Source organism: Scardinius erythrophthalmus, assembly GCF_964197995.2.
Source record: "Scardinius erythrophthalmus genome assembly, chromosome: 10".
NCBI classification, from domain to species: domain Eukaryota; kingdom Metazoa; phylum Chordata; class Actinopteri; order Cypriniformes; family Leuciscidae; genus Scardinius; species Scardinius erythrophthalmus.
In genome coordinates this window covers 18,389,368-18,415,361 of record NC_138230.1, presented here as the reverse complement: position 1 = coordinate 18,415,361, position 25,994 = coordinate 18,389,368, and the positions used below count along the sequence as shown (strand labels likewise).

The window sequence follows — 25,994 nt, the reverse complement described above, 5'->3', positions numbered from 1 at the left end:
CTTTTCCATCACAGGAATAAATTACATTTTAGAATATAGAAAACCATTATTTTAAACTGTAATAATATTTCACAATAATACCGTTTTTACTGTATTTTGATCAAACAAATGCAACCTCGGTGAACATTAGAGACCTCCTTAAAAAAATCCCACCCAAACTTTAGATTTGCAGTGCATGTATAGACGAAAAAACATTTTGCTTACTGGTATATAGCCTACCTCGTTTTATAGACACTAAATTTACAAATCATGTGACCATGCTGCCTAATAAACCTTGCGAAAGTTTCCACACTGGACAGCCATCACCTGGTGCGTTTTTAGGATGTGAATGATGTTGTGATGATCGACTGATGCAGTTCGTACAGTGATATGTTTCTTTTCTTAAACTGCGTTTTACAAATACATTTAAGAGAGTTCATCACATGCTTGCCCTGAATTATAGCTAGTCAGTTTGTTGGCGTGTGGTATGAAGTGTATCCTATAGTGGTAGTACGGGGGTCTAATCTTGGCATGAGGGGCTGGAGAGGGTGGATCAGATGTCAGATCTCTGACTGTAACAGCAGTCGCGCCTGGAGATTCCCACAGACTCCGTGGGAAGCATTCTTACGACTTAATAACAGCTACAATGACAGACGAGACAGAAAAAAATAAGGCAGCAGAAAATAGGGTGTGAGAGAGGGAGAGCTGCTGGTATTTGAAAGTGGATGGGAGAGAGATTGAGCAGTAAGAGGGCGGGCACCGACTCAGATCTGTGTATTTTTGACACACTGATATAGGAACATGGCCATGAGCAGGATTGGGATACAGCTGCAGTTTCTACTGTACTCTGTGTCAGCCTACCTTTCAACGCACAATCTGGATAATATCCTCCCGATTCCTACAGGTATGAGAGAGATTGAGAGCGCGGATGCGTGTGCGCGCTCGTAAGTGATTGTCAATTTGTGATATCGAGAACGTGTGGTTTGTTTTATATTTGCGTACGTATGTACTATGTATATCCTATTATATCATATTTTTTGGGAAAATAGATGTAAATAGTGTATATGTGTGTGTGTGTGTGTGTGTGTGTGTGTGTGTAATACACACACACATGCATATACACTATTTACATATATTTTCCAAGAAAATATAATATACATGCTGAACTGAACAATTTACATTAATTGCTTTGTCGGCTTTTTGTTATGCCCCCCTTTTTGCTTTATTCACAGCTGCATGATCGCCACAAGTTTGTGCAAAATATTTAAATGGGAGTTCGCATGGTCAAACAGTGCAATTAAAAATTAAAATTTGAATATTAAATCTTAAATATTTGTATTCATTAAACATCATGACCCTACTGCATATGTTCTACCTATATTAGCCTATATTACTGTATATTCACATTTCTTTTATATGCAGGCATGAATTGATTCCCATTACTGAAAATTATTATAAATAAAGCTATTGAAAGGCTTGTTATTCCTATATTTGCACTTTCTGCGCTGTCATGACCTTCATGAAATGTATGCTTACAATAATTAATAGAGTATGTCAGTATTGTCAGAATTAATTCTTATATTTCAATGTAAAGGTTTTGTCAGGCTTAATATTTCAGAAGTGGAATTAAGTCTTGTTTAAGTCTCATGTTTAAATCTGTTGTCATTCATCCATAAAAGCACATATCCATATGCATCCGATCCATTCTCTGTTAAGTTATCGATCTGTGTGGTATGGTGATTTTTCATATCGATGGTGCATTAAAGAGCACTTCACCTAAGTCACAGTGTTATTTCACCCCGGGTATGCTTGCCAATAAGATTATTGAGTATCCTTTATTCTTCTCTGTCGTCTTTTTGATTGTGGTTTATTCTTTAGCTCGGGATCCATATGTCTTGAAAAGATTTGACCCTTGTTGTCTGCTGGCCCCGCCTCCCCCTCCTTTGTTCCCGCCCCCTCCTAGTGTCTGGAAAAGAGAGCCTGTGAGTGACACAATATTATAATTCTAGCCGCAAGAAATCACAGTATGTCTGTTAATCTACCTTTTATCTGTTTTTCAAGGCCTTGCCCAGTCCTGTGGAAAGGATAAGAGGGAGAGTGGAGGATGAGGAGCAGGTGAAGGAACGTGGTGTGATGGGACCACCGGGACCACCAGGACCTCCTGGACCAGTTGGACCACAGGTAAGGAACAGGAAGAGGTACTGAAGTCCCCTAGCCAGACAACTAAACAAGATGAGGAACAAAATACAACTCCTCATACTTAAAGTCCAACTGAAATCAAAATTGACCCTATTTACTTTGTTAGCACATATTACTAGTCTTGTGGTGAAAAATTAATCCGTGCAAGTTAATACACAGAAAAAAATTGTTTGCCGTCGTAATCTTTAATCAAAGTCTGAAAAGTTACTTCCGGTCTGGAATGGCGTTCCTTCTCTGATGATGTAGGTTTGGCGGCTTGGGTTGGGAAACGCTTAACCACTCCCCTCAAACCGTTAGTCTGTTATGAGCAGAGATGGAGAGGAGGAGCGCTAGAGTAAAACCCTGCCCTCTGTATGATATTCCGTTTCACTGGGAAATACGTCACAACACTGGAGAAAAGTCGTTTGCAACTTCCGGTTCACGCGGACTTTAAAGGTTTTTCTTTGTTTTAGGGTCGCAGTGGCATCCCAGGGATGAAGGGACCCAAAGGAGATAAGGTAAGACGGTTAAACATCTGGTTAAAGGTGCAGTAAGTGATTTCTGAGAATCATTGTTGAGCACTGCTGATATTTGAAATCAATCCAAACAAACACACCCCTCCCTTCATTGCTCCACCCCCAAAATGCACGAACATGCAATGCAAGAGTGGTTGTCTCTTTACCATAACAGAAGCGAAGAGTTCGTTGTTAGTCGCCAGCAGCACATACTCAAAAACCAATGTTACTCACGTATGGAGCAGAAACAACACAACTTCGGCATCCGTTTTCAGGCTTTCCCGCTTAGGTATCTCCAGCACTGGAAAGCTTTCCTAATATTAACGTGGATCGTAAAGCTCTTGCCTGATCATAACCCTTCTTTTTCCAGTGATATTCTTCTGAGCTTTTCTCTTTTGTAAAGTCTCTCAGCCATCTCTCTTTCTAAAGTCTTTCTTCAAATCTCCCTGTCTCCTCCCCTGTCATGAGTGGACACACCCCCTACTGCTGATTGGCTACAAGTTTGTTGTGGTGCTCGGGTCCGATCCACTTTCAACAGCGTTTTTCAAAAATCGTACTGCACCATTAAGAGGAACCAGTTGCTTCAGGGTCTGTTAGTTGTAAATCTATTATGAAACTAAATTATTTGCTCTTTCTTTTCACTTTAGGGTGACATAGGACGACCAGGGTCAAAGGTCAGATTCTCATCTTTGATCTCCTGAAGTGCTATATTTGTGCCAGATGCATGGATACCACCATTAATGATAAAAAGTCACGAATCTTCATAGAACACATATGGAGCAGAAGTCTTGGTTCATAGTTCCTTTCTTTCATATAAAATGTCTGTTTATGATAAGACAGGTTGCATTTTGCAGCCCTTTACGCTGTTTATGATATGCTCTCTTGGTGCATGTAATAGTTTTACAGGCTGCTGTTTGATTGGCTGCAGTCCACTGCAGTTCTGCCCTGTAATATCACTTAGTGCTGAACTCAGACATTAATCTCAGTCCTGCACTGCTGCTCTCAGTCTAAACACACACAGCTATTTAATTGCACTGAACTCTCAAGCACCTCAAGCAAAAAGAGGGGAAGGAGTTTGGATCACAGGATGATTTATGGGAGATGGCAAAAATATTTTTAATCTTAATAAGTGTTTTTATTTTGATTTCCAATATAAATCAAAATTAATATAGCGAATAATGAAAAGTAATTTACATGAGAGGCACAATTGCATAAGATTATAACACTTTAAGTGTTCTTTCATCTTTAAGAATATATGTATTAATTAATTTTAATTTCATTTTTGTTTATTTTTTATTATTTTTTTAGGAAAATTTGTGAGAAAAATAATGTGAAAAAAGTGTCTTCTGCTCACTTATTATTAGAATGTAAATTTACTGTTTTCTATTTGAATATATTTAAAATGTAATGTATTCCTGTGAGGGCAAAGCTGAATTTTCAGCAGCAATTTCTCCAGTCATCCTGAAATAATTCTAATACTGATTTGGTGCTCAAGAATAATTTATTATTATTAATGTTGAAAACAGTTGTGCTTTTATATTTGTGGGGTTGTTTTTTTTTAAACTAATGAACTATGAAATGAAAGTCTTGTACACTTCTGATCAAATTAATGCATCAGTGCTGAATAACACTGTTAATTTCTTACTAACTAAATTCTTAATGTCTTATAAATATGAACATTGGTGCATTTTACCATAATGCAGTTGCTGCCGTTTAATAACTTATGTTACTTATGTCTGAGCGTTACACTGATTTTACCATGGGTAAAGGCTTTGCGTTATGCTAAGAACCCCCCTTACCTGTGAAACGCACAACCTCTCATTGCCTATTACTTTATTATTTTACACAATTTTACTTCTCAAGTAAAATTTCCGTTGGAAAACCAGACCAGAAATAAAGTAATTTTTTTTTTACAGTACAGAGGGGATAGAGATATAATCTAGTGTTAAAAGCAAGAGAAAGAGAGTGTTTGAGTATAGAACCTGGAAGGCATTCAAAAAGAATCATAAAGATTAGATAGGCTAATGTTTTAAAGGAATTAAGAGGACTGCTGAGAGGCAGGGATGCTGAGTAGATGGTTTGTGTTCGATTAAAGCTGCTCTGTACACTCAGCACTTCAGCCACACTGCCAGGTCTGGTTGGGTTGTGGTTGCGGTGGGTGTATAGAAGCAAACTAGCACACAACTATTTCTTCCCTTTGTCTTTGTAGGGTCGTACTGGGCGTCCAGGTCTGCCAGGGAAACCAGGCGCTGGAGGGCTGCTCGGCCCAGAGGGACCTAAGGTGGGTGAGTTTTGCCTCCGCACTCCAACTGACCAATGTAATAGCCAAACACTGCGCTAACCTAATAAAAATTACAAAATATCTGTTATCACCGTCACCTTTGGACGTCAGTGTCTGCATTTTTAAGTATTAACATTATTGCTAATGACTGTATCACAGTAACCGCTAGGTCTGAGATGAACTCTTTTCCCTCCAGCGCTTTTAAAAAAAGTTTCACAAAACTTTTTAGTTTTCACAAAACTTTCATGGCCCCTAAAATATATAGCTGTATGAATATCTGAACATGAAAATAAACAAGAAAGAACAGAGCTTTTCCACTTTTTCAACTTTAGTTAGTCTGTAATGTTGCTGTTTGGGCATAAAAAAGATCTGTATAGTAACAAAGCTCAAAGTCCACTCCAAAAGGAGATATATTATTTAACAGAATCCCCTTTTCAAGGACTACAACGAACGGCTCGTTTGGGCTTCAACGCGGTTTTCCCGGATCTTATGAAGTCACAATTTTACTCATTTAAATAATCCCCGGCCACAGAATACGCAAAAAAAAGGGACGAGGCCTGGTTAAGCTGCATTAGAGAAGACAGTGTTGTCGCTATGTCAAAGAGACACTGTTTTTTTTTCACAATCTTTCCAAAACTCATTTGTTTGACCCTCCTAAGGATGACGAACTTAGAGTGGCTAAAATTTATTTTAAACACTGTTTTAAACCTAAACATTATAACTCCAACGCTTATCTGTGCGCTGCACATTATGGAGAACAGCTTATTTTCTGTTGCTTTTGTAAGATGGTTCACCGCTCCTTAGGAAAATGAACCATGGTTTTTGATCGATTACTGTTTCTATTACTTATCAAATATCACGATTAAATGGTGGATAACATTGTATCTATAATGTATTAGAAACTTACAAAAACATACCACTCTGAAATCCATGCTAGCAAAGTCTGTGCATGAAATCCGTTCTGCACGATCCTCTTATTCGTTAACATTGTCAGGGTCTGAATCGGGCTCGAATTGGTTGAAATTGACGGCATCCTTATTTAAATTTACACTAGAGAAGAACTTACAGTTATGGAGGGGCGGGACATTTCCCGAACACGCGCTAAGTGATGCCAATCACAACACACTAGGCCAACTAAACAATCACAGCACATTTCGGAAGGAGAGGCTTCATCGAAATCGGCGTGTTTGAGCCAGACTGGGGAGAGAGGTACTGTAATGTAAAATATGTAAAAAATAATGCGTTTTTTGAACAATCAAGCATAAAAAACAAGATAAAGAACAAAACAAATCAAGACTTCGTAAAAGGGCATAATAGGACCCCTTTAAACAAAAACAAAAATGTTTTAAGGTCTATTCACACCAAGAACGATAACTATAAAGATAACTATGTTGGCGTCCACGCCAGCGGACAATATCATTCTGTTTATTCTAAGCATTGTCTGCCGCTTTAAATGCTCAAGCTCGTTACAGCAGGATGGATTCTGATTGGCTGTCAATGTTTTTGTCATTCGTCAGCTGAATAAAATCGTTCTGAAAGTGATTCCAACCATATAGTTTCTCGATAATCTAAAAAGAAAGATTTTTAGATTATCGTCCTTGGAGTGAATGGGCCTTTATTCTAGCTTCATGCATTCTTTTTTCCATCAACACTTGAATTCCAAGTGTGGTTATCTGCTGGTTGGAGCAGTGGGCTTGACGAAAGGTTGGGGCGTGGAGAAAGCTGTCTCTCAGGGTGTGGGGTAGGGTAAGGGGTAAGTAAATATCTCATTAGAGCCCCTGACTGTTTATATGACCTTATTGGCAGGGAGATAAAGGAGACCCAGGACTAATGGGAATCCCAGGAATGAGGGGACCAGCCGGACCTAAAGTAAGTCAAGTTCTTCAGGTGTAACTGGTGTACAGTACATGGCGTCTTTTTATTTTTGTGCTTTTTTGGTAATTACAGAAATACCTTTTCATCTCACCTATCAATGAGAAAAGAACCAACTGGGAAATAATAATTGTCTTCTTTGTCCCATTAGGGCTTGTCAGGCTACAAGGGTGAGAAGGTACAGTATGTCTGTTAAACTAAAAAAAAAATTCTTTACCTTTGTACAATAGAACTAAACTCTAACTGACTGTAGTTAACTTCTCTGAACTTATTATTATGGTTTCAGGGAGCACGGGGGGATTTTGGACCTGCAGCTCCAAAAGGAGACAAGGTTAGAAATTAAAAATGCAATCAAATGTTTTTCTTATTAACTGTGTTTCCCCTAGCAACAAAATAGAAACACACTAAAATGTATAGAACATACTCAAAACCACCTAGCAACCACCACCAACCAAATAGCAACACACTAGCAACCACCTAGCAACTACTCAGAACATCCTATCAGCTAAACAGCAGCATGGTAAAATATTTAAAGCACACCTAGCGACTACACAGAACCCCCTAGCAACAAAATAGCAACATGCTACCATCTACAACACCATAGCAACCAAATTGCATCTTTCTTAAACACATTAGCAACCATCTATGAACCACAACAGTACACCTTAGCAACCACATAGCAACACTTAAAAATGCCTAAAACAAGCTTGCAACCACCTAGAAATCACTCAGAACATTTTAGAAACCAAAGAGCAACACGCAAAATAAATTTGAACATCAATCTCTAAAACATGTCGAATACAAGAGGAACCACCTAGAAACCTGTTAAAACATTAGCAACATGTTAAAACACTTACAGCATGCTAGCAACCACCCAGAACACCCTAGCAATCCCACAGCAACAAAATAGCAACATGCTACCATCTACAACACCAAAACAATGAAATAATAACACTCTTAAACACTTAGAACACAGTATCAACCATCTAGGAACCACACCAGGACACCCTAGCAACATGTTAGCAACCAACCAGAACACCCTGGCAACCACATAGTAACACTTAAAAATGCTTACAACACGCTTGAAACCACCTAGAAATTACTTAGAACATCTTAGAAACCAAAGAACAACAGACTAAATCATTTTGAACATCAACCTCTAAAACACTTAGAATTCAAGAGGAACCACCCAGCAACCCATTAGCAACATGTTAAAACACTTACAACATGCTAGCAACCACCCAGAACACCCTAGCAACCCCATAGCAACAAAATAGCAACATGCTATTATCTACAACATAACAACCATCTACAACACCATAGCAATGAAATAATAACACTGTTAAACACTTAGAACACAGAATCAACCATCTAGGAAACACACCAGGACACCCTAGCAACATGTTAGCAACCAACCAGAACACCCTGGCAACTACATAGCAACACTTAAAAATGCTTACAACACGCTTGAAACCCCCTAGAGATCACTCAGAACATCTTAGAAACCAAAGAGCAACACACAAAATCATTTTGAACATCAACCTCTAAAACACTTTGAATACAAGAGGAACCACCCAGAACACCCTAGCAACCCCATATCAACATGCTTACAACATGCTAGTAACCACCAAGCAACCACCCAGAACACCCTAGCTAGCAACCACATAGCAACACATAAAAAATACTTACAACATGCTTTCAATCACCTTGCCATCTCTCAAAACGTCCTACCAACAAAATAACCTATGAGAAACATGCAAAAACATTTTAAACACACCAACAACCACCTAGCAACCATCTAGATCACACTAGCAACCAAATAGCGACACTTTAAAGCACTTAGAATACACTGGCAATCACCCAGATACTGTAGCAGCCGGCAGCTCCTAAATCACATATATGTAAGATTTATTTTCTCTGTTCAAAATGAATATGTTGAATCTAAGTTTAAACATATGTAAACGGTCCTTTTTTATCCCGCTCCAAGCGGGATTCGAACCAGCGTCTCCAGCATGGGAGGTGGGCATGCTAACAAGGACACTAAAGACTGCAGTCTCTAGCGCACTTCTTGGGGCAGGGGAGTGAGGTTTACACGCACAGCTCTTACTGCATTGCCTCCATTACACTCACCCCCACTAAACCTCACTCCCATCCGGGTCACAGCACCAAATGTAACCCGTCCCACTCAACCCACTCCAAGCAAGATTCGAACCGGCATCTCCGGCACCGTCTAGAGCGCCTCTTGGGGCAGGGGAGTGAAGTTCACAAGCACAGCTTTTACAATCTTGTCTTCATTACACTCACCCCGTTAAACCTCACTCCCACCCGGGTCACGGCACCAAATGTAATCTGTCCCGCTCAACATGCTCCGAGCAAGATTCAAACCGGCGTCTCCGGCAACGGCTAGCGCGCCTCTTGTGGCAGGGTAGTGAGGTTCACACGCACAGCTCTTACTATCTTGTCTTCGTTACACTCACCCCCGCTATACCTCACTCCCATCCGGGTCACGGCACCAAATGTAACCGGTCTTACTCAACCCACTCTGAGTGGGATTTGAACCGGTATCTCCGGCTGCAGTCTTTAGCATCAGTCTCTAGCGTCAGTCTCTAGTGCACCTCTTGAGGCCAGGGGAGTGAGGTTTACACACACAGCTCTTATTGGCTTGCCTTTATTACACTTACACTCATATTCACGGGTGTATCTGGTCTGCTCTCTTTAGGGAGCAAATGGACTGCCTGGGATGCTTGGACAGAAGGTATGATGTGACATTTTAACCATTAAAATCAATGTGATATATGTAACGCTAAGATGTTTTGGATGTCAGTGATCTGACTCGCTTCTTCCCTCTGAACCTCCCCCTCCTCGTCACTCCCCCAGGGTGAAATGGGACCCAAGGGTGAGCCTGGCGTCTCAGGGAAGCGTGGCCCTACTGGAAGACCAGGCAAGAGAGGCAAACAGGTGAGGACCCACACAGCATTCCACACTGCATCAGATCTCCTCTAGTTTGTTTTGATATTGAGACCTTGAGTCTTTGAGTGATAATAAGGAAGTGGATTATTGGCAGAAGAAGCTTCAGACGTATTTAAAACCCACATGCGCACAAAGTTAACCTGTCTGCCTCAGTCAGCAGTCAGTCTGTGAGTGTGTGTCATTTCGTAAGTAACCTAAGAAGCTGAAAGTCTCATCATGCTGGTGCCTGGATTTGGACCAGCAGGGCCTCTGATGTTGAATCCAGCCCTGCCGATCGTGTTTCCGAGCTCTTGTATTACACTGTGGATAGGCACTTCCTGGGAATGTCTTTACTAACTGCTGGGAAATACCTGGACTGTTACCGTAGGCCTTAGATTCCTACTATCAATCAGCCCAATGCTGTGACACATGCACATTTAATGTTCCTTAGATCACTGCACAGGCCTCAGACTTGAATGTCATTTCAACACCAGCAACTAGCTTGATGACTTTTTGTGCATACTACCATTTAAAAGTTTGGGGTCATTTTTTTTTTCTTAATAAATATTTTCATTCAGCAAGAATGCATTATATTGATCAAAAGTGACAAAAAAATGATTATAAAAGTAAATACTTTTATATTGTTTCAAAAGATTTCTATTTCAAATTAACTTTCTATTAAAAGAATTCTACAAAATGTTAAGCTGATGATTTCTGAAGGATCATGCGACACTGAAGACTGGAGTAATGATGCTGAAAATTCAGCTTTGCCATCACAGGAATAAATTACATTTTAAAATTTGACTGCATGTCTACTGTATAAAATAAAAGCAGATTTGATGAGCATGAGAGATTTCTCTGATTTTTTTTTTTTAAACCTTATTGACATAGGGGCCTGATGGAGAGAAAGGTTTTCCAGGGCCAGTGGGTCCCGTTGGTCCACCTGGACCTCGGGGCCACCCGGGACCTCCTGGGGTACCTGCATCAGGTGACATAACTTTCATGCTCGCATGCACTCACACAGACATGTGTATTTAGCTATCTAAATGAGGGCTTTGTTGTTTTTTATATAAAGCTAATTATAATTACTACAGACCATTATTCAATTGTCCCTCAGCTTCTACCTTATGCATTTAAAAAGAGAGAGAGAAAAAAAAAAAGAATGAATCACCTTTGAGGATGTCGGCAGATCCAAAGTGAGGTTTTGTGAAATTTAGCTAACTTCTGAAGGCAGTTTTTCTACATACAGGTAGATTAATAAGTACATCAGTGCATTACTGCTCTAGATTAATATTCATGTCTGATCTCCATTTCCTTTTGTTTGTTGGCATCTCATGATGTACAGGGCTGTTTGTAGTTGGAGAAAAAGGTGAGAAGGGATTTCCCGGTCCTCCTGGAGTCTGTGACTGCAGCTTGCCTTCTCTCAGTCCAGCCAGTGCCCCATTACAACACCGTAACAAATATGACAAAGTTCAAGTAAGCCACACAAACCCGCAAATTATTTTTTTATGCTGAGGACTTTCCATTTACTTCTTAAGGTTAAAGATATTCAGTAAGAAACTTGATTTTATCCATTCGGAAGTGGTCGCTACATGCAAGAATGAAACCCGAATAAATGCAAGTTTGCAAGTTTGGTTAAAAATGACGAAGACAAACCAATTTTTCTTTGGAAAAAAATGCATGGATGATTCGATCACAATATGACCAGAAACATGTATGCAAAAGTAAACAGGGTTAATTTCATGTTTTCTTTAAAGGAGAACTCCAGTCAATTTTAACATTGAGCTCATTTTTTTGTAAATTTGGAGTGCTATCAATACAGAGAACAACAACAAAAATCAGTGTTGCCTACACCATGTTATCCTCTTTTTAAAATTTGCACCCTGTTGACTTCAATGGGGCAAGTTTTAAACCTGCTTTTAGCCTCTTAACATCCTTGATGTGTCATTACAAGTGTACAGCTAATGTGAGTGATTCCTTCAGAGTGAACACGGTGAATCTGACTGCAGTAGATGTGAAAGATATTAATAAAAATTATGTTATTTCAGCCAGCGCACATACCTGTATTTTCTTCCTGTTTTCGGTCGAAGTCCAAAGTAATCGATTGTCGAGTTCACGCGCGTGATCATAGGTAACTAAACCTATGCGCGTGAACTCGACAATCGATTACTTTGGACTTCGACCGAAAACAGGAAGAAAATACAGGTATGTGCGCTGGCTGAAATAACATAATTTTTATTAATATCTTTCACATCTACTGCAGTCAGATTCACCACGTGTTGACTCTGAAGGAATCACTCACATGGCTGGGCACTTGTAATAACACATCAAGGATGTTAAGAGGCTAAAAGCAGGTTTAAAACTTGCCCCATTGCCCCACGGTGTAGGCAACACCGATTTTTGTCGTTGTTCTCTGTATTGACAGCACTCCAAATTTACAAAAAAATGAGCTCAATGTTAAAATTGACCGGAGTTCTCCTTTAAGTGAATTACTACCCTGCTACACCTAGTCCTTAAAGAAACCTTTTGGTATTTTTTGATTTTTATGAAGACAGTATTAGTCCCTTAATTGAGCAGTTTTCATTGCGAGGAGTTCCAGATGATTTCGGGTTTTGTTATCATTGTGGGTACATTTGCTCCTACACACACATTTTGCCTGTTTCTAATGGAATCAATGTGCCTGTTTGTTCACTCTTTACATCTGCTTCTTCATCAGTTTGTGTTTCCTGATCTTCCTGGTCAGATATTCATTGTGAGCAGTGAGGAAGAGCTAAAAGGTCTCCACGAAGATAATGCACTCGCCTTCAGAAAGGATCAGAGGTCTCTTTACTTCAAAGATAAAAATGGATGGAAGCCCATTCAGGTACAGGACTGGTTTGAATACAATGCCATGAAACATGCTGCCAGACTGGCATATCGGGAATAGGAGCTTTTTTGTTTTCCAGCTGATGCCACTCCAGGCGACAGAGAGGATGAGGGATGGGAATGGAGTCTGTGGTGATGGAGAGCTGCAGGAACTCAACGGGGAGGAATGCGACGACGGAAACAAGGTTGTTACGGACGACTGCGTAGGTGAGTCACGTGATCCCAGAAACCATCACATACTGTAGCTAATAATGGCTATGCCTAAACATAAAATTACTTAGCCGTATTATATTTATCTTGTTTCGAAAGTTTGTAGATAACTTACATTTTACACAGAAAAGCAGCACCCTCATTGATAAGAGTGTGTCATCAATTCCTCACTCACTCCACTTGACCACTTCTGTCTCTTTCCTGTTCTTTATCCCTGTCTCTGTGAGTAGGCTGTAAGAAGGCATACTGTGGTGATGGATATCGTAATGAGGGTGTGGAGGAGTGTGATGGGAAAGACTTTGGCTACCAGACCTGCAAATCATATTTGCCAGGGTATGCATACAACACATACACAATTTCACATGCATATTGGGTAGACTTTTTGTAATCAACAGATTTTAAGCTGACATTTCTTTTTTTAATGTCATTTTAATTGTAATTATTTATTTATTTTAAATGACATTTTAATCATCTTTTACCTTTTCGCTTTTAAAATGGTCCAGGGTGTGACTTTAAAATTTTAAAAGTACAAATTTCTATCCTTTCTATTCATTTTAGAGATCAAAAAGTAGTTTTAAGAGGAGTACAGCATGCCACCCCTCAGGACATGCCAACCACCCAAAAGTATTTCATATCAACACCCAATATAATTAACGTCTCTATCTTTTTGTGCACACAGCACCCTTGGGCAGCTCAGGTGCACTGACTCCTGTTTCATCGACTCAACCGGCTGTAAATACAGGACCTGAGGCCTACAAAAGTTTCACACAGACTCACACACAGATATGAGAGAGAGTCTGCTGAGATCAACAGTATTTAGCAATGATCTGAGAGGATTTGGCTGTTTCTGTCTCCCTTGTCTCCTTCGCTCTCATCTAGACACACACATACACTACACTATACTATAAGGTACAACTCAGCGGGGACTGGACTATTTGCAGCACATGTTCTTTGATGCTAATATGTTTTAATGGCAGCTGAGCGGGGGCTAAACGTTTCAAGTTTGTGTAATGAAATTATATTTATTTAAATGAATGTATAATATGTTTATATGAAACTTATTTATTTGTTTGGTATTGCAAATGCATGATTAAGTTTGTTCATGTTTCCATACATGTAACACTTATTCTCATGGAACAACAGACTAAGCAAGCAGTATTGCATTGGTTCATGCCTTGTAAAGCATGTATTGTAAAAGCAGGTATTTATTGTATTTATTAATTGTTTTATTTATTGAACTGTGTCCAGACTTTTATGAAATGATGCCTAATAATTCTCTGCTTGACCATTCTTCACAGAAAAAAAGTATGTCTTGTAATGTTTACTTGGGTTAAATAATTGATTCAGTCTGAGGAATAAATTGCAAGCATGTCCAGTGGGTGGCACTTTTTCCCAGATTCTTCCTCCTTCAGATTCAGAGCTTTATTTCAATATTTCATACTGGCAAAGATTTCAAATACAGGTACATGTAAAAAACAAAACAAAACAAAAAACATGAAATATAGATTGAGGGAAACCTAAGACTATTTTTTCTTTGGTGTTTCAGAAAATCTTGATTTTATGAAGACTCAGTTACATAGGGCTCCAGCAGCCACAAGAAATAAAAACGTGTTAAATTAGCAGATTAATTCCATTTACGTACTATTCCATCTATAGTTTCATCCATTTCAACCATTTATTCTGACCACCTTAGGCCTAAAACACACTGTTTCACTTTTACTGGTGAACTTTCTTCCCTTTTACAAAAAACCGATGGCCTTTATTTGAAACCGTAAGTCAGTGAGATTTCTCAAATCTGCATGCACAGATTCAACACTTTTTTCCTTCTGCTTTATTTTGTAAAGCCATGATTTAAACTTTTACTAATTTTTATTAGTTTTATTAGTATTAATTTGCCCTTTTACTCATTCAGTGTATGTTGACAGCTGATGGGATAATTAATAAAAGCCTTCTCGGGTATGATAAGCAAAATTAATAGGAATTATTAGGATAACACATTTGTTCCAGATATATTAAATGTTAAAGCACTTATTATTGGATGCAGAAGAGTAATAAGACAGGTAAACAATTTTCAATAAGAATCAGAGGTTTTAACAGGGCTGCAGCTGTAATGGGGAAACTCATTCTTGAAATGTGAATGACTAGTTTTACATCAAACTAAAATGTTTTCACAGATAATGTGAGTTGATTTTACCTACAGATTTGGCTGCTGTTCTTCCTTTACCATGAAAATGATGTTAAAAAAACTGTCCTGATAAAGGTTAGCACCAAGCTTCATATTTCATCTTAAATGAGTCCTCATAGCAGGAGGTTGTGGGTTGACTGTGAAAACAAAACAGGAATAGTTTAATCTCAACAAGACAGGTCGTTTCTGTATTTTAAATGAAAAACAATCAACTGAGGAACTGAGAAAACAGTTTTTGTATGCACAATTGTTTCAACTTTTGAATCTGATAATAACTGGTTCTGAATCAAGCAATTTGCATTAAAACAGAGACTTACAATTTACACTATTATACAACAGCGGTTAATGTTTTAAATGTTTATGAAAGAAGTATCTTGTGCTCCCTGCATATAATTGATCAAAATTTACATTATTACATTACATTAAAAACAGAAATATATAACTGTAATATATAAAATATATAAATATATTATTAAAATTGTAAACAATTGTTTTCTTTTTAAATATATATTAAAATATTTTTTTCTGTGATATTAAAAGCTGAATTTTCAGCATCATTACTCCAGTCCTCAGTGTCACATGATTCTTTCTAAAATGCTGATTTGATGCTCAAGAAACATTTCTTATAATTAATAATGTTGAAAACAGTTGGGAAGCTGAATATATTGGGGAAACCGTGATACATATTTTTTTCAGGATACTTTGATAAATATAAAGTTTAAAAGAACAGCATTTATTCGAAATAGAAATATTTCGTAACATTAGAAACATCTTTACTCTCAATGAATGAATTTAATGCATTTCTATCCCATGTGTTCAAGAGAACAAAATCTTGAACTCCTGGGAAATTGTTGCAAAATATTGAACCAAAGTTGGACCAAATTATTTTGATGACAGACCTTGGCTCAGATATTTCAGAATGGTTAAACCAACATTTGAGATGCTGTGCAATGAAATTGGTCTGCTGATAAGTCCAGTTATCCAATCACATCCTCTGTCGAGGCAAAGTCAAGCAAGTTTTTTGTTACGCATCAAGGAAATTATTAGGTAAATGTGTCTCCATCGCAGTTTATGTGCGTGTCTTCTCATTCTTAGAATTTATGTGCATCTTTGGCGTTGCCATCCACCATTTTTTAATGCGATATCCCAAAATGTGCATAAAATAAGGTGGATGGAAACATAGCTATTGTGTTTTAATATGCACATTTTTGCTGTCCCAATTCAAACACATTAATACTAAATATATTGTGGACTTTGTTATGAAAGTTTTTTCAAATGTATATATATATATATATATATTTATATAAAAAAGATCATCTGCCTCAAGCCTGTCTAAATGAACAGAGGCAACATTGTGAGCACTTTCATTGAAGAGACTTCACCTTTCTTCACATACACTCTCACACACAAAGAGTTTGTTGTACCTCTGTTCTCCTTGCTGGGGTAAGTACGTGGGAAGGGCCTGAACTCTTCAGGAGGGGGGAAGTCCTCTATCGGGTGGAAGTGAAACTTTGATTCAAAGTCATCTGAAAAGTAGACAAAGATACTTCTGTGAGTTGAAAAAAACAGAAATGCCATGTTAAATCGAATTGCTTTGCAGGTGATCACAAACATACAATGATGGATCACAAACATTGACACTGTATGGTTTATTTCCAACTGCTTGTTGCTGTTCATCAGAAGGTAATAGCCCATTTAGGCCTTTAGCTTCATCATTAATGCCGACCTGTAGTCTCACCTAAACTGTGCAGGTGTCCGTTGCGTACTGAGCTGGGCGGAGCTGACAGTGGGAGAGGAGGAGGGGGTGGAGTCCTAATGGAGAGTTCAGTGTTAGGAGAGCGAGCCGGGGGAGCAGGGGGTGGAGCTATCCGTGGAGGACCTGTCAATCCAAAAATCTTGATAAATGACTACCTTTTTTTTGTTTTTGTTTTATTATATACATATTTATATATACATCAAAGGATTAATTTCATTTGAAATATACTCAAATAAAAGATATTTTCACAATATTACTGTTTTTACTACACTTTTGTTTGTTTTTCGTACAAAATTTCCTAACAATCAAAAGCCAAGAGTAAATAAAATTGAAATGTAAATTAATGTATTAATAGATAAATATCCTTAAAATATAATTTCTCTGAAAACAAGTGTTATAATCTTATGCAATTGTGCTTCTTAGCATAGATTTCTCTTGGTTTAAGGATGTTTATATTTTTACTGAAATTCCAAAAAAAAATAAAAAATCTTACTGACACCAAACTTTTGAAAAGGGATGTGGCGATCCGATACTCAGTATCGGTATCGGTCCGATACGGAACTTTTTTGCTGGATCAAAAGTATCAAGTATCGGTCAGCACAGGAACGATCGAAATTCGATACTGTGCGTTACCCATGGCTGTTCAAGTATTCTGAAACCATAAAATTGTTTTATTTGAGGAACAGATAGCTTCCTATGATAGCTTTGCGCAAAATATCTATCATGTCAGTTGTTCTGTTAAAAATCTCCACCATGCATTTCAAAAGAAGAGCATATAATAGTAGATTAATAGTAATTTGTAATAGTTTTTAAAATCAAGATTTGACCAGATGTAGCAGTAAGAGGTGAGTGTGTGTGTGTGTGTGTGTGTGTGTGTGTGTGTGTGTGTGTGTGTGTGTGTGTGTGTGTGTGTGTGTGTGTGTGTGTGTGTGTGTGGTTCAGGTATGCCCTACATTATGAAAACATGAAAAAGTGGTATCGAGCAATACCTACTTTTGAATGGTATATACAACATTTGCAAATATATACAACAAAGGTCTTCTACCTGCAAATCGTGGCACTGCAGGGGGGCGCCTACTGGGTGCACCACAGGGGTAGGACGGTGGCAAAGGTGGTACGCTGGGCCTATATGTAGGTGAAGGCATGGGAGATACTTTCTGAGGTAGCGGAGGCGGTGCTGAGGAGGGGTGACTGCACGCAAATGAAGCAGGAAGAGGAGGTGGTGGGGGAGGAGGTCCTAATGTACTGTCCTTCATTTCTAACTGAACTGGCGAAGGGGGCGGAGGGAAGAAGACTCCAGACGAGCGGTTAGGGAGCGAGGATGGAGGTGGTGGAGGAGGCGGTGGGTAGAAGACACCAGATGACCTGTCAGAGAGTGAAGATGGAGGGACTGATGGATGTGGTGGAGGAGGTGGAGGGTAGAAGACACCAGATGACCTGTCGGGGAGCGAAGATGGAGGGACTGATGGAAGCAGTGGAGGGGGCGGAGGGTGGAAGACACCAGATGATCTGTCAGGAAGTGAGAACGGAGGAACCGAGGGAGGGAGTGGAGGAGGCGGAGTCGTGGGCATGGGAATGGAGTGTGATTGGACAGGTAACCAAGTGGGTTTGGCCATTTGAGGAGGAGGGGGTGGGGGCGGGCCGGTGGGCAGAGAAGGCGGTCTATTATTGGGCCGCTCCTGAGGAGGAGGTGGAGGAGGGGCAGAGGAAGGAGGAGTAGAGGATAGTTTGAAAGTAGGATGTGCAGTTTGGCTGGGGGAAGGCGGAGCTGTGTATGAGGAAATAGGCCGAGCTTTAGACAGTGAAGAGGCTCTCTCCAAAGGCCTGTGGGAAGGGGAAAGATCAGGGGCGCTTCCTCTGAAACCATCTCCTTGTGATGGAGGGTTCCAGAGAGGCTGCTTCAGGCTGGCGGTAGAGCCGGAACGAGACACTGAAACACAAACAAGCCATATCCAAAAAGTCATTCAAAAATTTTCCAGCACTGAAAACCTTTATTTAGCATGACAATAAATAGATCTGACTTCAATACCTGGGTTGTGAGGTGGCAGTTTCTCTCTTTGTCCGACTGGTTTGAGCACAGGAAATCCTCCGGCAAACAGTCCACCCCGAGTTGGAGCCATTGTAGATGGAGTAGAACCTGCTGTGTTTGCAGAATTCCCAGCAGACACATTTCTTCCACCGTCATCCACGCTATTCACTTTAGGTTCTGCAAATACACACATCACCGTTATGTTTACAGCCATTGCACCAAGTAGAGCATGTTCCTGGATCTATCATGTATTGTATATTGAAGGGAAGCGCGGGGCACAACCTAACGCGGGGTTAAATGTAACACGGACCTTTTACATAGTTAGTCAGGGTCAAGCAGGTTGTGTTTCTGCTTATTTTCTCTAGCTGCCTGAAGACGGTGTCCCGCTGATTTGTGGACAGTTTTGATAAGATTTCGTGAAGATACTGGACAAAGAGTGTTTTGACACCATGCAAGTACATTTTTTCATCACTGTGTTGTTAGCACCATTTTGAAACATGTCAGCAACTCCTAGCAACTGTTAGCTAGGCTTCAAATATTTTTTTACACAGCAGGGTTAGTTATAGCACAGTGTTACAACTAAGCCGTAGTGTACAATGATAATGAAATGAAAACAGGGAGCCACACAACTTTTCAGGTTTGAGTATTTATCTATATGTTTATTTTGCCACATTTAACTTTGTCGGACTTTCACAAACAATGTTGGAATTTAAATGTCAAAGTATAATTTTTTTCACATTTGTTTACTATGCATTGCTCACTTGTTTATTTATTAAGAATATAGCCTGTTTTTCATGCAATAAACCCTTTAAAATGTGATTTTAAGATCGTTTTTGTTATTATTACTGTTATTATTATTAATAATAATCATTTTGCATGCGGCTGCCACACACAAATACAATTCAATTGCAATATTTGATGATTTTATTTATTTATTGAAAAAATGTGCAGCCCTTTCCTATATCTCTATCCATGATATTGATCCATAATAGAAGGATGATTGAATGGATGTATGGATATCTATCTATACAGATGCACAAACAATATCAAACTATACAAATAAAATAGTACTGAAGTATGTGTGTTACACACAAGTGTTACAACTAACCGCTTTGTCTGTAACAATTAAAGGGGGGGGGGGGGTGAAATGCTATTTCATGCATACTGAGTTTTTTACACTGTTAAAGAGTTGGATTCCCATGCTAAACATGGACAAAGTTTCACAAATTAAATTGTACGTTTGAAGGAGTATTTCTGTGCCAAAAATTGTCCTTCCGGTTTGTCACAAGTTTTGGAAAGTTTTTTTCGAGTATGGGTCTTCGTGACGTCAGCTGGGGCGGAATTTCATTATATGAGTCCTAAGGGCACTTCTTAGCGCGGGCGCGTGCGCAACCGTAGACCAGAGCAAGAGAGCGAAAGCAGTACGCCATCAAAGCGCTCTGCTCGGCTTTAGGGAAGTCAATGTCACCAAAGAAGTGGGTTTTTGGTTGCCAGGGCAAGACAACCCTGCACAGATTCCCAAAGAACCCGGCGTTAAGGGACCAGTGGATGGAGTTTGTTTTTCCTGAGCATAAACAGAGTTGTGTAAGACTGTTTGTTCCCTGCATTTCGTAGATGATTGTTTTACAAACAAAGCCCAGATCGACGGATTTGCAGATCGTCTAATGCTTAAGGATCGAGCAGTCACAATGATAAAGGTTCGCGGTCGTGCGTTGGAACCGGGCGGTGAGTAAAACTGTTGAACAAATGTCTCTGTGTATTGTTGTTAGCACAGCTTTAGCTTCGCCCACACGGCCCGCCTCCAGCCGCTCGTTTTTTTCCGGAAAGACTCGGTACAGCCTATCTTTCTTTTATAAATATAATAAAACTAAAGACTTTTTGGAGATATGAAGGATGCAATACTACTCTATAGGTACTCAAGATTAACATGAGATTGAGTGAAAATGAGCATTTAACCCCCCCTTTAACATTTGCACTTCTGTCACTTTCAGTGCAACTGTACGAAAATGGTAGGTCCTAGAAAAAAACTTTAAGTGTTCGTTTGTAGCAGAGATGTGTATGTTACTTGTGTAAAAAAAAAAAAAGATGAATCTAACTTAATTCTTTTTTTTTATAATTGAGCCAAAACCCAAATGTGTTAGGTTGTGCCCCGCTCTCCCCTACATTATACAATCACACAATATTGTGCAGTTTTGTGTGTGTGTGTGTGTGTGTGTGTGTGTGTGTGTGTGTGTGTGTGTGTGTGTGTGTGTGTGCAATTTAGGAGGGTCTGTCCGTGACTTTAAAAGAAAGAGAGCAACTTGTAACTTATTTAAAATGTACAGTAAGCGATTTTTTAAAAACAAAAAAAAACGCTTTTTTTTAACAAAAAAACAAAAAAATCATGTTTTTAAAAAATCGCTTACTGTACATTTTAAATAAGTTACAAGTTGCTCTCTTTCTTTTAAAGTCACGGACAGACCCTCCTAAATTGCACATAATTGCACATAATTCAGTACTGTTGCATAGTGTGTTCGTTATTTTGGGGGAGGGGTGTGTCTCCTTTGGGTAGGGGTGTGTTTGTTTGGGTGTCATTTTCAAATATCAAAATGACACCCAAACAAACACACCCCTACCCAAAGGAAACACACCCCTCCCCCAAAATAACAAACACACTACGCAACACAGGAAACATCAGACTGCTCGCGCAAGTATGGGTGAATCATCTGTGATTCAACAACAACAATAGCATTTTGGTTCTGGAAACATACCGTAGCAAAACAAATGTTACTCAAGTATCTCCCCAGAGGTGTTGTTGGAAAGCTGTTCCAATATTAATGCAGGTCCTAGCTATCGTCTCATCGTAACCCATCTTTTGCCAAATATATTTCTTAGACATTTTCCTCTTTGTTAACATCTCAGCCATCTGTCTTTCTGCAAATGTCCCGTTCACTCACTCTCTCTCTCTCCTATTACTATTTGGCTATAAGTGTGGTGGTGATCGGTCCAATCCACTTTGTATTTCTCTTATTTACACTGCCAGGACTATGTACAAACACTTTTTTTTCAGGCACACACACAGAACAGAAATGAAATATTCACAAAATTGTTTGTTTGGGTGTTGATTTCAATTTTCAACCGGGTTTCTCAGAAATCACTCACTGCACCTTTAATGTTGTTAAAGAAACTCAAGAGCTAATGGGTTTCACTGTCCCTTAAGTTTTCTCTGCAAAACAGGAATTGCAAGCTGAAGTGAGCCAGTGACTTCCTGAGGTCTTGGCCCTTTATCTACCCACTGTGCATTTCCATATAGATAGAAAACCTATGTGTCTTTGTGTACACATGAGTTCTTTGGAGTGTGAGAACCCACTGGCTATAGACCTTGAGCTCAAATATAGCTCTGCCACTGATAAGCCCTTACAACTTATTAGCCATTCAGACTTTCTCTGACGCCTGGTTTTCTCTTCATACTTACTCTTTCTTTCTCAAACTCCTCCAGTTTCATTTTCACAAGAGAGTAATTTAATACACATTCTCACGCTCTCATCCTAAATCAACAACTGTTGAAAATGAATATGCAATGCAGGTAGCTCTGGCTGGTTACACCAATAAACAACATTCCAGTGTTGCCATCATACAGCAGATATATGCCAAATCAGATAATCAGGAAATGAACCTTAAATAGTATCAGTTTAGTATTTATATTTCTCATGCTTGCAAACAGACAGATTGTTGCCAAGTGACTCATTTCACCTGATCGGTTAACTTCTCAGTTGTTACATTATAGAATTCTGAATTGAAAATTGAGCTTCTGTGAATGAAATTGATTTTAACTCACTGTCAAGGACTGGTGCGCTTCTGTCTTTGACCTGTGTGACCTTTTTCAGCCTCGCCCCCTTCTGAATGTCAGACAGGAGTGCACCCCGACCTGCTCCCTCAGAACGCTGGACTTTAGGAGGGTCTGTCCGTGACTTGTCCGTGAAAGAGGAAAAAAGTTGCAACTTAATTCATTTTGTGCAATTCTAATGAGTTGCAATATGCCTTTAGTTTTCTCTGCTATGGTTTTTCACAGTATCCCATGATACACCAAAATAAAACTCAAACTGCATGGCAACAATAATCTAATCTAATCATGTATTGAATGGTATGTAAAACAGCATAACATGGGTATGACTTAGAAAGCTACAGGGTTTATAAAGCGTTGACAGTTTTGAACTCTGTATAGACATAAAACCACTGATATTTTATAAAAATTTCTTCTTTGTTATTCCAGGGAAGAAAACTAAAAGTCATACAGGTTTGGGACAACATATGGGTGAGCAAATGAGTCGCAATTTTTACTTTTAGGGGGAACTTCCCCATTAATGTTGGTTTCAAATGTGCATTTTAAATTGTTCAAAAATGTCATTAGTGTGCACATGCATTAAACTAGAAAGTCAAATCTGACCATGTGACACCTGTGCTGTATATCCCTGTGTGTGTAATTTTATCTCTAATTAATAATGCAAATCTGGCCAGGTGGTTGCCAGGAGGAACTGGGTGACGGTTACAAAGAGAATGACAGACAGAGAGAGAAGGCAACACACAGATGGAGAAAAAAAAAAGAGCTATTATATACAGAATGTTTAGAGTCTGATGAACTGTATTACATTAACAGGTATCTATGAGTGTGTGTGTGTCTCACTTGTGCAGGAGCTGCAGCAGGTGGAGGTGGGGGTGGGGGTGCTGGGGGAGGTGGTGGAGGAGGGACAGGCATTGCTTAGGAACCTGAAAAACACATAACACATAGAGTTACAGTATCTGTGACCCTATACCGGACCACACTATTCAACCTCTTTTCAAAAAGATATTTAAATGAATATTATATCTTAAAATATATATTTTTTTGTAATACAATGGTTCAATTAATGCGATTTGAAAATGCTCATTTACAGTTAAAGCTCCAGCTAAACACAAGTGTAAAAGAATGCCATGGTGGTTTCGACATGACTAAGCGATCTCCCCAACATTCCCCTCTTTCTTCATGAATCATCTACATGTTCCTCTTGGCAGGAAGTGTGTCGATCACAAGATGCACCCAACAGGAACCCTCCCTTCTCTTTTAGGAAAACCAATCTCCTGCTTCCACAATGGGCCGTAAGCAAGATCATCTTTTGTAGAATCTGCATTTAACCCTGAACTAGGGCCATCTCTCACATATAAAACACTGAACTTGTCCTTTAAAAGGAACTGGCATAAAAATGATCTCAGATCAGAGTGAAGTGGAACCTTATCAAGAGCTGGTAGGCTCCGGAGATAACAATGGAGTCTGTTGTTTGAGGAAAAAAAGCTGCCCAACTTCTGGCGAGCCAAACAGCCAATCAGAGCTATAGTGTGAGAAAGAGAAACATGCTAAACACAGCTGAGAAATGCAGAAAGAATTTAGCTAATATGTTAATTTCCAGGAATGTTTATTCTTGCCAAAAAAGAGAAACATTGTGTTATTGTTCTATTGCTCTATTGAAGCACAAAGGGAAACTCTAATGTCAAATTAATGTTGATCATTAATAGGTAAAATCCCAACATTGTTTAAGAGTCACATGAAGAATTCAGCTATTCATTATTTGGCCTCTTTCATGACATGATTGTCCAAGATCTTGTGGTTTACATTTCATCCAGCAGCATAGCTCTTAACAACTCTCTCTCTCTCTAGAGTCCCATTAACAGCTTTCCCATGGAGATGTTGACACACAGCTGGTCCACCCATGTGGGAACAGAGACATGCTGTATAATACTGTATCTGGCCAACTTGTGAATGTTTTGTATTCTGTTTGCTATCATTCTGTCTGTAATCATAATTCCTATATATATACCGGTCAAAAGTTTGGAAACATTACAATTTTTAATATTTTTGAAAGAAGTCTCTTATGCTCATCAAGCCAGCATTTATTTGATCAAAAATACAGGAAAAAAACAGTAATATTGTGAAATATTATTACAATTTAAAATAATGGTTTTCTATATTAATATACTTTAAAATATATTTTATTTAGGCTATGTAATACAAAACTGAAAATGTTATCAGTCTTTGGTGTCACATGATCCTTCAGAAATCATTCTAATATGCTGATTTATTATCAATGTTGGAAACAGTTGTGCTGCTTAGTATTTTTTTAATAACCTGTGATACTTTTTTTTAAAGTAAAAAAACAAAAAAACAAAACAGGATTTGTTTAAAATGGAAATCGTTTGTAACAAAATACACTACCATTCAAAAGTTTGGGGTCAGTATTTTACTTTTCTTTTTAATATAAATTAATACTTTTATTCAGCAATGATGTGTTAAAGTGATAGAAAGTGATAGTACAGATTTATATTGTTAGAAAAGATTTCTATTAAGTTTTATATACTGAATAAATGCTGTTCTTTTTAAAACTTGTTATTCATCAATGAATCCTGAAAAAAAGTATCACAGGTTCAAAAAAAGAGTAAGGAGCCCTGTTTTCAGCATTGATAATAACCGAGTATCAATTTAGCATAATAGAATGATTTCAGAATCCAGATACTAAACTCTATCACTCGAAGGGCTGTGAAATATGAGGCTGTTTAAAGGCTACATTTAAGGCTACTACTGTCCTGTCAATGACACTCACTAACAGTGTCCAGCTGCAACGTAAACCAATGAAGTTTATCCTACTAAACATAACGGCAGTGGTTCGTGTTAACTGTAATGTATTTTTCAGAGGCAACTTTACCTTAGTGGTTTGCAAAGTTGAACTTTCGTGCGTTGTTCTGTTCCAGTGGACGCAGGGAAGTTGTCAGAGTCCAGTCGTGGCGCGAGGCTGGGTCCGCATAGCGCGCCGTTGACCCTCGAGATACAGTTACTGACCGCGAGCTCGTGTTATAATTAGGAAGACGCCGAGGACGCAGTCTGTACGGTTTCACGACGACTATTTTCGTCCAATTTTCCGTTAAGAACTATACGAACCGCACAAAAAGTATAAATTGCTAGTCAAACAAATATATTTGAAGAAAACATTTGGATTATATCCTCTTCTCTTGGTAAAAAAATAAAATAATAATAATCCACTGAAAATGTGTGTTTTAAAACACTTCGTGAATCGTGACACTTTCCAGAAGCTGTCCTCCTTTTCTCGGCTAGGAATTTATGTGTGAACTGAACTGCACGCGCACCCTGTAGTCCGCCTGTTGCGTGT

General features: G+C 38.9%; 2 protein-coding genes across 7 annotated transcripts; one reads left to right on the top strand and one right to left on the bottom strand.

Moving 5' to 3' along the window:
* Positions 1 to 513: 513 nt before the first annotated feature.
* On the top strand, positions 514 to 14,225 carry LOC308697636 (uncharacterized protein). 4 transcript variants are annotated; one of them, XM_081377006.1, is made up of 17 exons: positions 514 to 883; positions 1,858 to 1,961; positions 2,041 to 2,160; positions 2,631 to 2,675; positions 3,320 to 3,346; positions 4,882 to 4,953; positions 6,760 to 6,822; positions 6,977 to 7,003; positions 7,112 to 7,156; positions 9,545 to 9,580; positions 9,703 to 9,783; positions 10,666 to 10,762; positions 11,120 to 11,250; positions 12,491 to 12,637; positions 12,720 to 12,846; positions 13,080 to 13,182; positions 13,529 to 14,225. In XM_081377006.1, the coding sequence occupies exons 1-17, from the start codon at positions 781 to 783 to the stop codon at positions 13,596 to 13,598; spliced, it is 1,398 nt and encodes a 465-aa protein (XP_081233132.1). In that variant the 5' UTR covers positions 514 to 780; the 3' UTR covers positions 13,599 to 14,225. The 4 variants fall into 4 exon arrangements, with proteins under 4 accessions (XP_081233132.1, XP_081233133.1, XP_081233130.1 ...); XM_081377007.1 differs by having other exon boundaries at positions 691 to 883; positions 12,518 to 12,637; positions 13,529 to 14,223; XM_081377004.1 differs by lacking the exon at positions 514 to 883 and having other exon boundaries at positions 1,637 to 1,961.
* Positions 14,185 to 25,994, bottom strand: wipf3 (WAS/WASL interacting protein family member 3). 3 transcript variants are annotated; one of them, XM_081377002.1, is made up of 9 exons: positions 25,533 to 25,672; positions 24,067 to 24,164; positions 23,483 to 23,565; positions 22,637 to 22,769; positions 18,820 to 18,996; positions 17,836 to 18,720; positions 16,773 to 16,913; positions 16,459 to 16,560; positions 14,185 to 15,171 (listed from the first exon to the last, which is right to left on the bottom strand). In XM_081377002.1, exons 3-9 carry the CDS (start codon positions 23,552 to 23,554, stop codon positions 15,131 to 15,133), a joined length of 1,551 nt encoding a protein of 516 aa, XP_081233128.1. In that variant the 5' UTR covers positions 23,555 to 23,565; positions 24,067 to 24,164; positions 25,533 to 25,672; the 3' UTR covers positions 14,185 to 15,130. The 3 variants fall into 3 exon arrangements, with proteins under 3 accessions (XP_081233128.1, XP_081233127.1, XP_081233129.1); XM_081377001.1 differs by lacking the exon at positions 24,067 to 24,164 and having other exon boundaries at positions 25,533 to 25,994; XM_081377003.1 differs by lacking the exons at positions 14,185 to 15,171; positions 16,459 to 16,560; positions 16,773 to 16,913; positions 24,067 to 24,164 and adding an exon at positions 17,285 to 17,442 and having other exon boundaries at positions 25,533 to 25,670.

What these genes read in the sequence shown, in the direction of transcription:
- LOC308697636 (XM_081377004.1), top strand. Translation starts at nt 1,713, where the DNA reads ATGGTGATTTTTCATATCGATGGTGCATTAAAGAGCACTTCACCTAAG. An exon ending in TCGGCCCAGAGGGACCTAAG is followed by an intron (nt 4,954 to 6,759) that starts GTGGGTGAGTTT and finishes CCTTATTGGCAG; the next exon opens with GGAGATAAAGGAGACCCAGG. An exon ending in ATGGATGGAAGCCCATTCAG is followed by an intron (nt 12,638 to 12,719) that starts GTACAGGACTGG and finishes TTTGTTTTCCAG; the next exon opens with CTGATGCCACTCCAGGCGAC.
- wipf3 (XM_081377001.1), bottom strand. Translation starts at nt 23,554, where the DNA reads ATGCCTGTCCCTCCTCCACCACCTCCCCCAGCACCCCCACCCCCACCT. An exon ending in ACTGCCACCTCACAACCCAG is followed by an intron (nt 18,721 to 18,819) that starts GTATTGAAGTCA and finishes TTTGTGTTTCAG; the next exon opens with TGTCTCGTTCCGGCTCTACC. An exon ending in CGGACACCTGCACAGTTTAG is followed by an intron (nt 16,561 to 16,772) that starts GTGAGACTACAG and finishes TCTACTTTTCAG; the next exon opens with ATGACTTTGAATCAAAGTTT.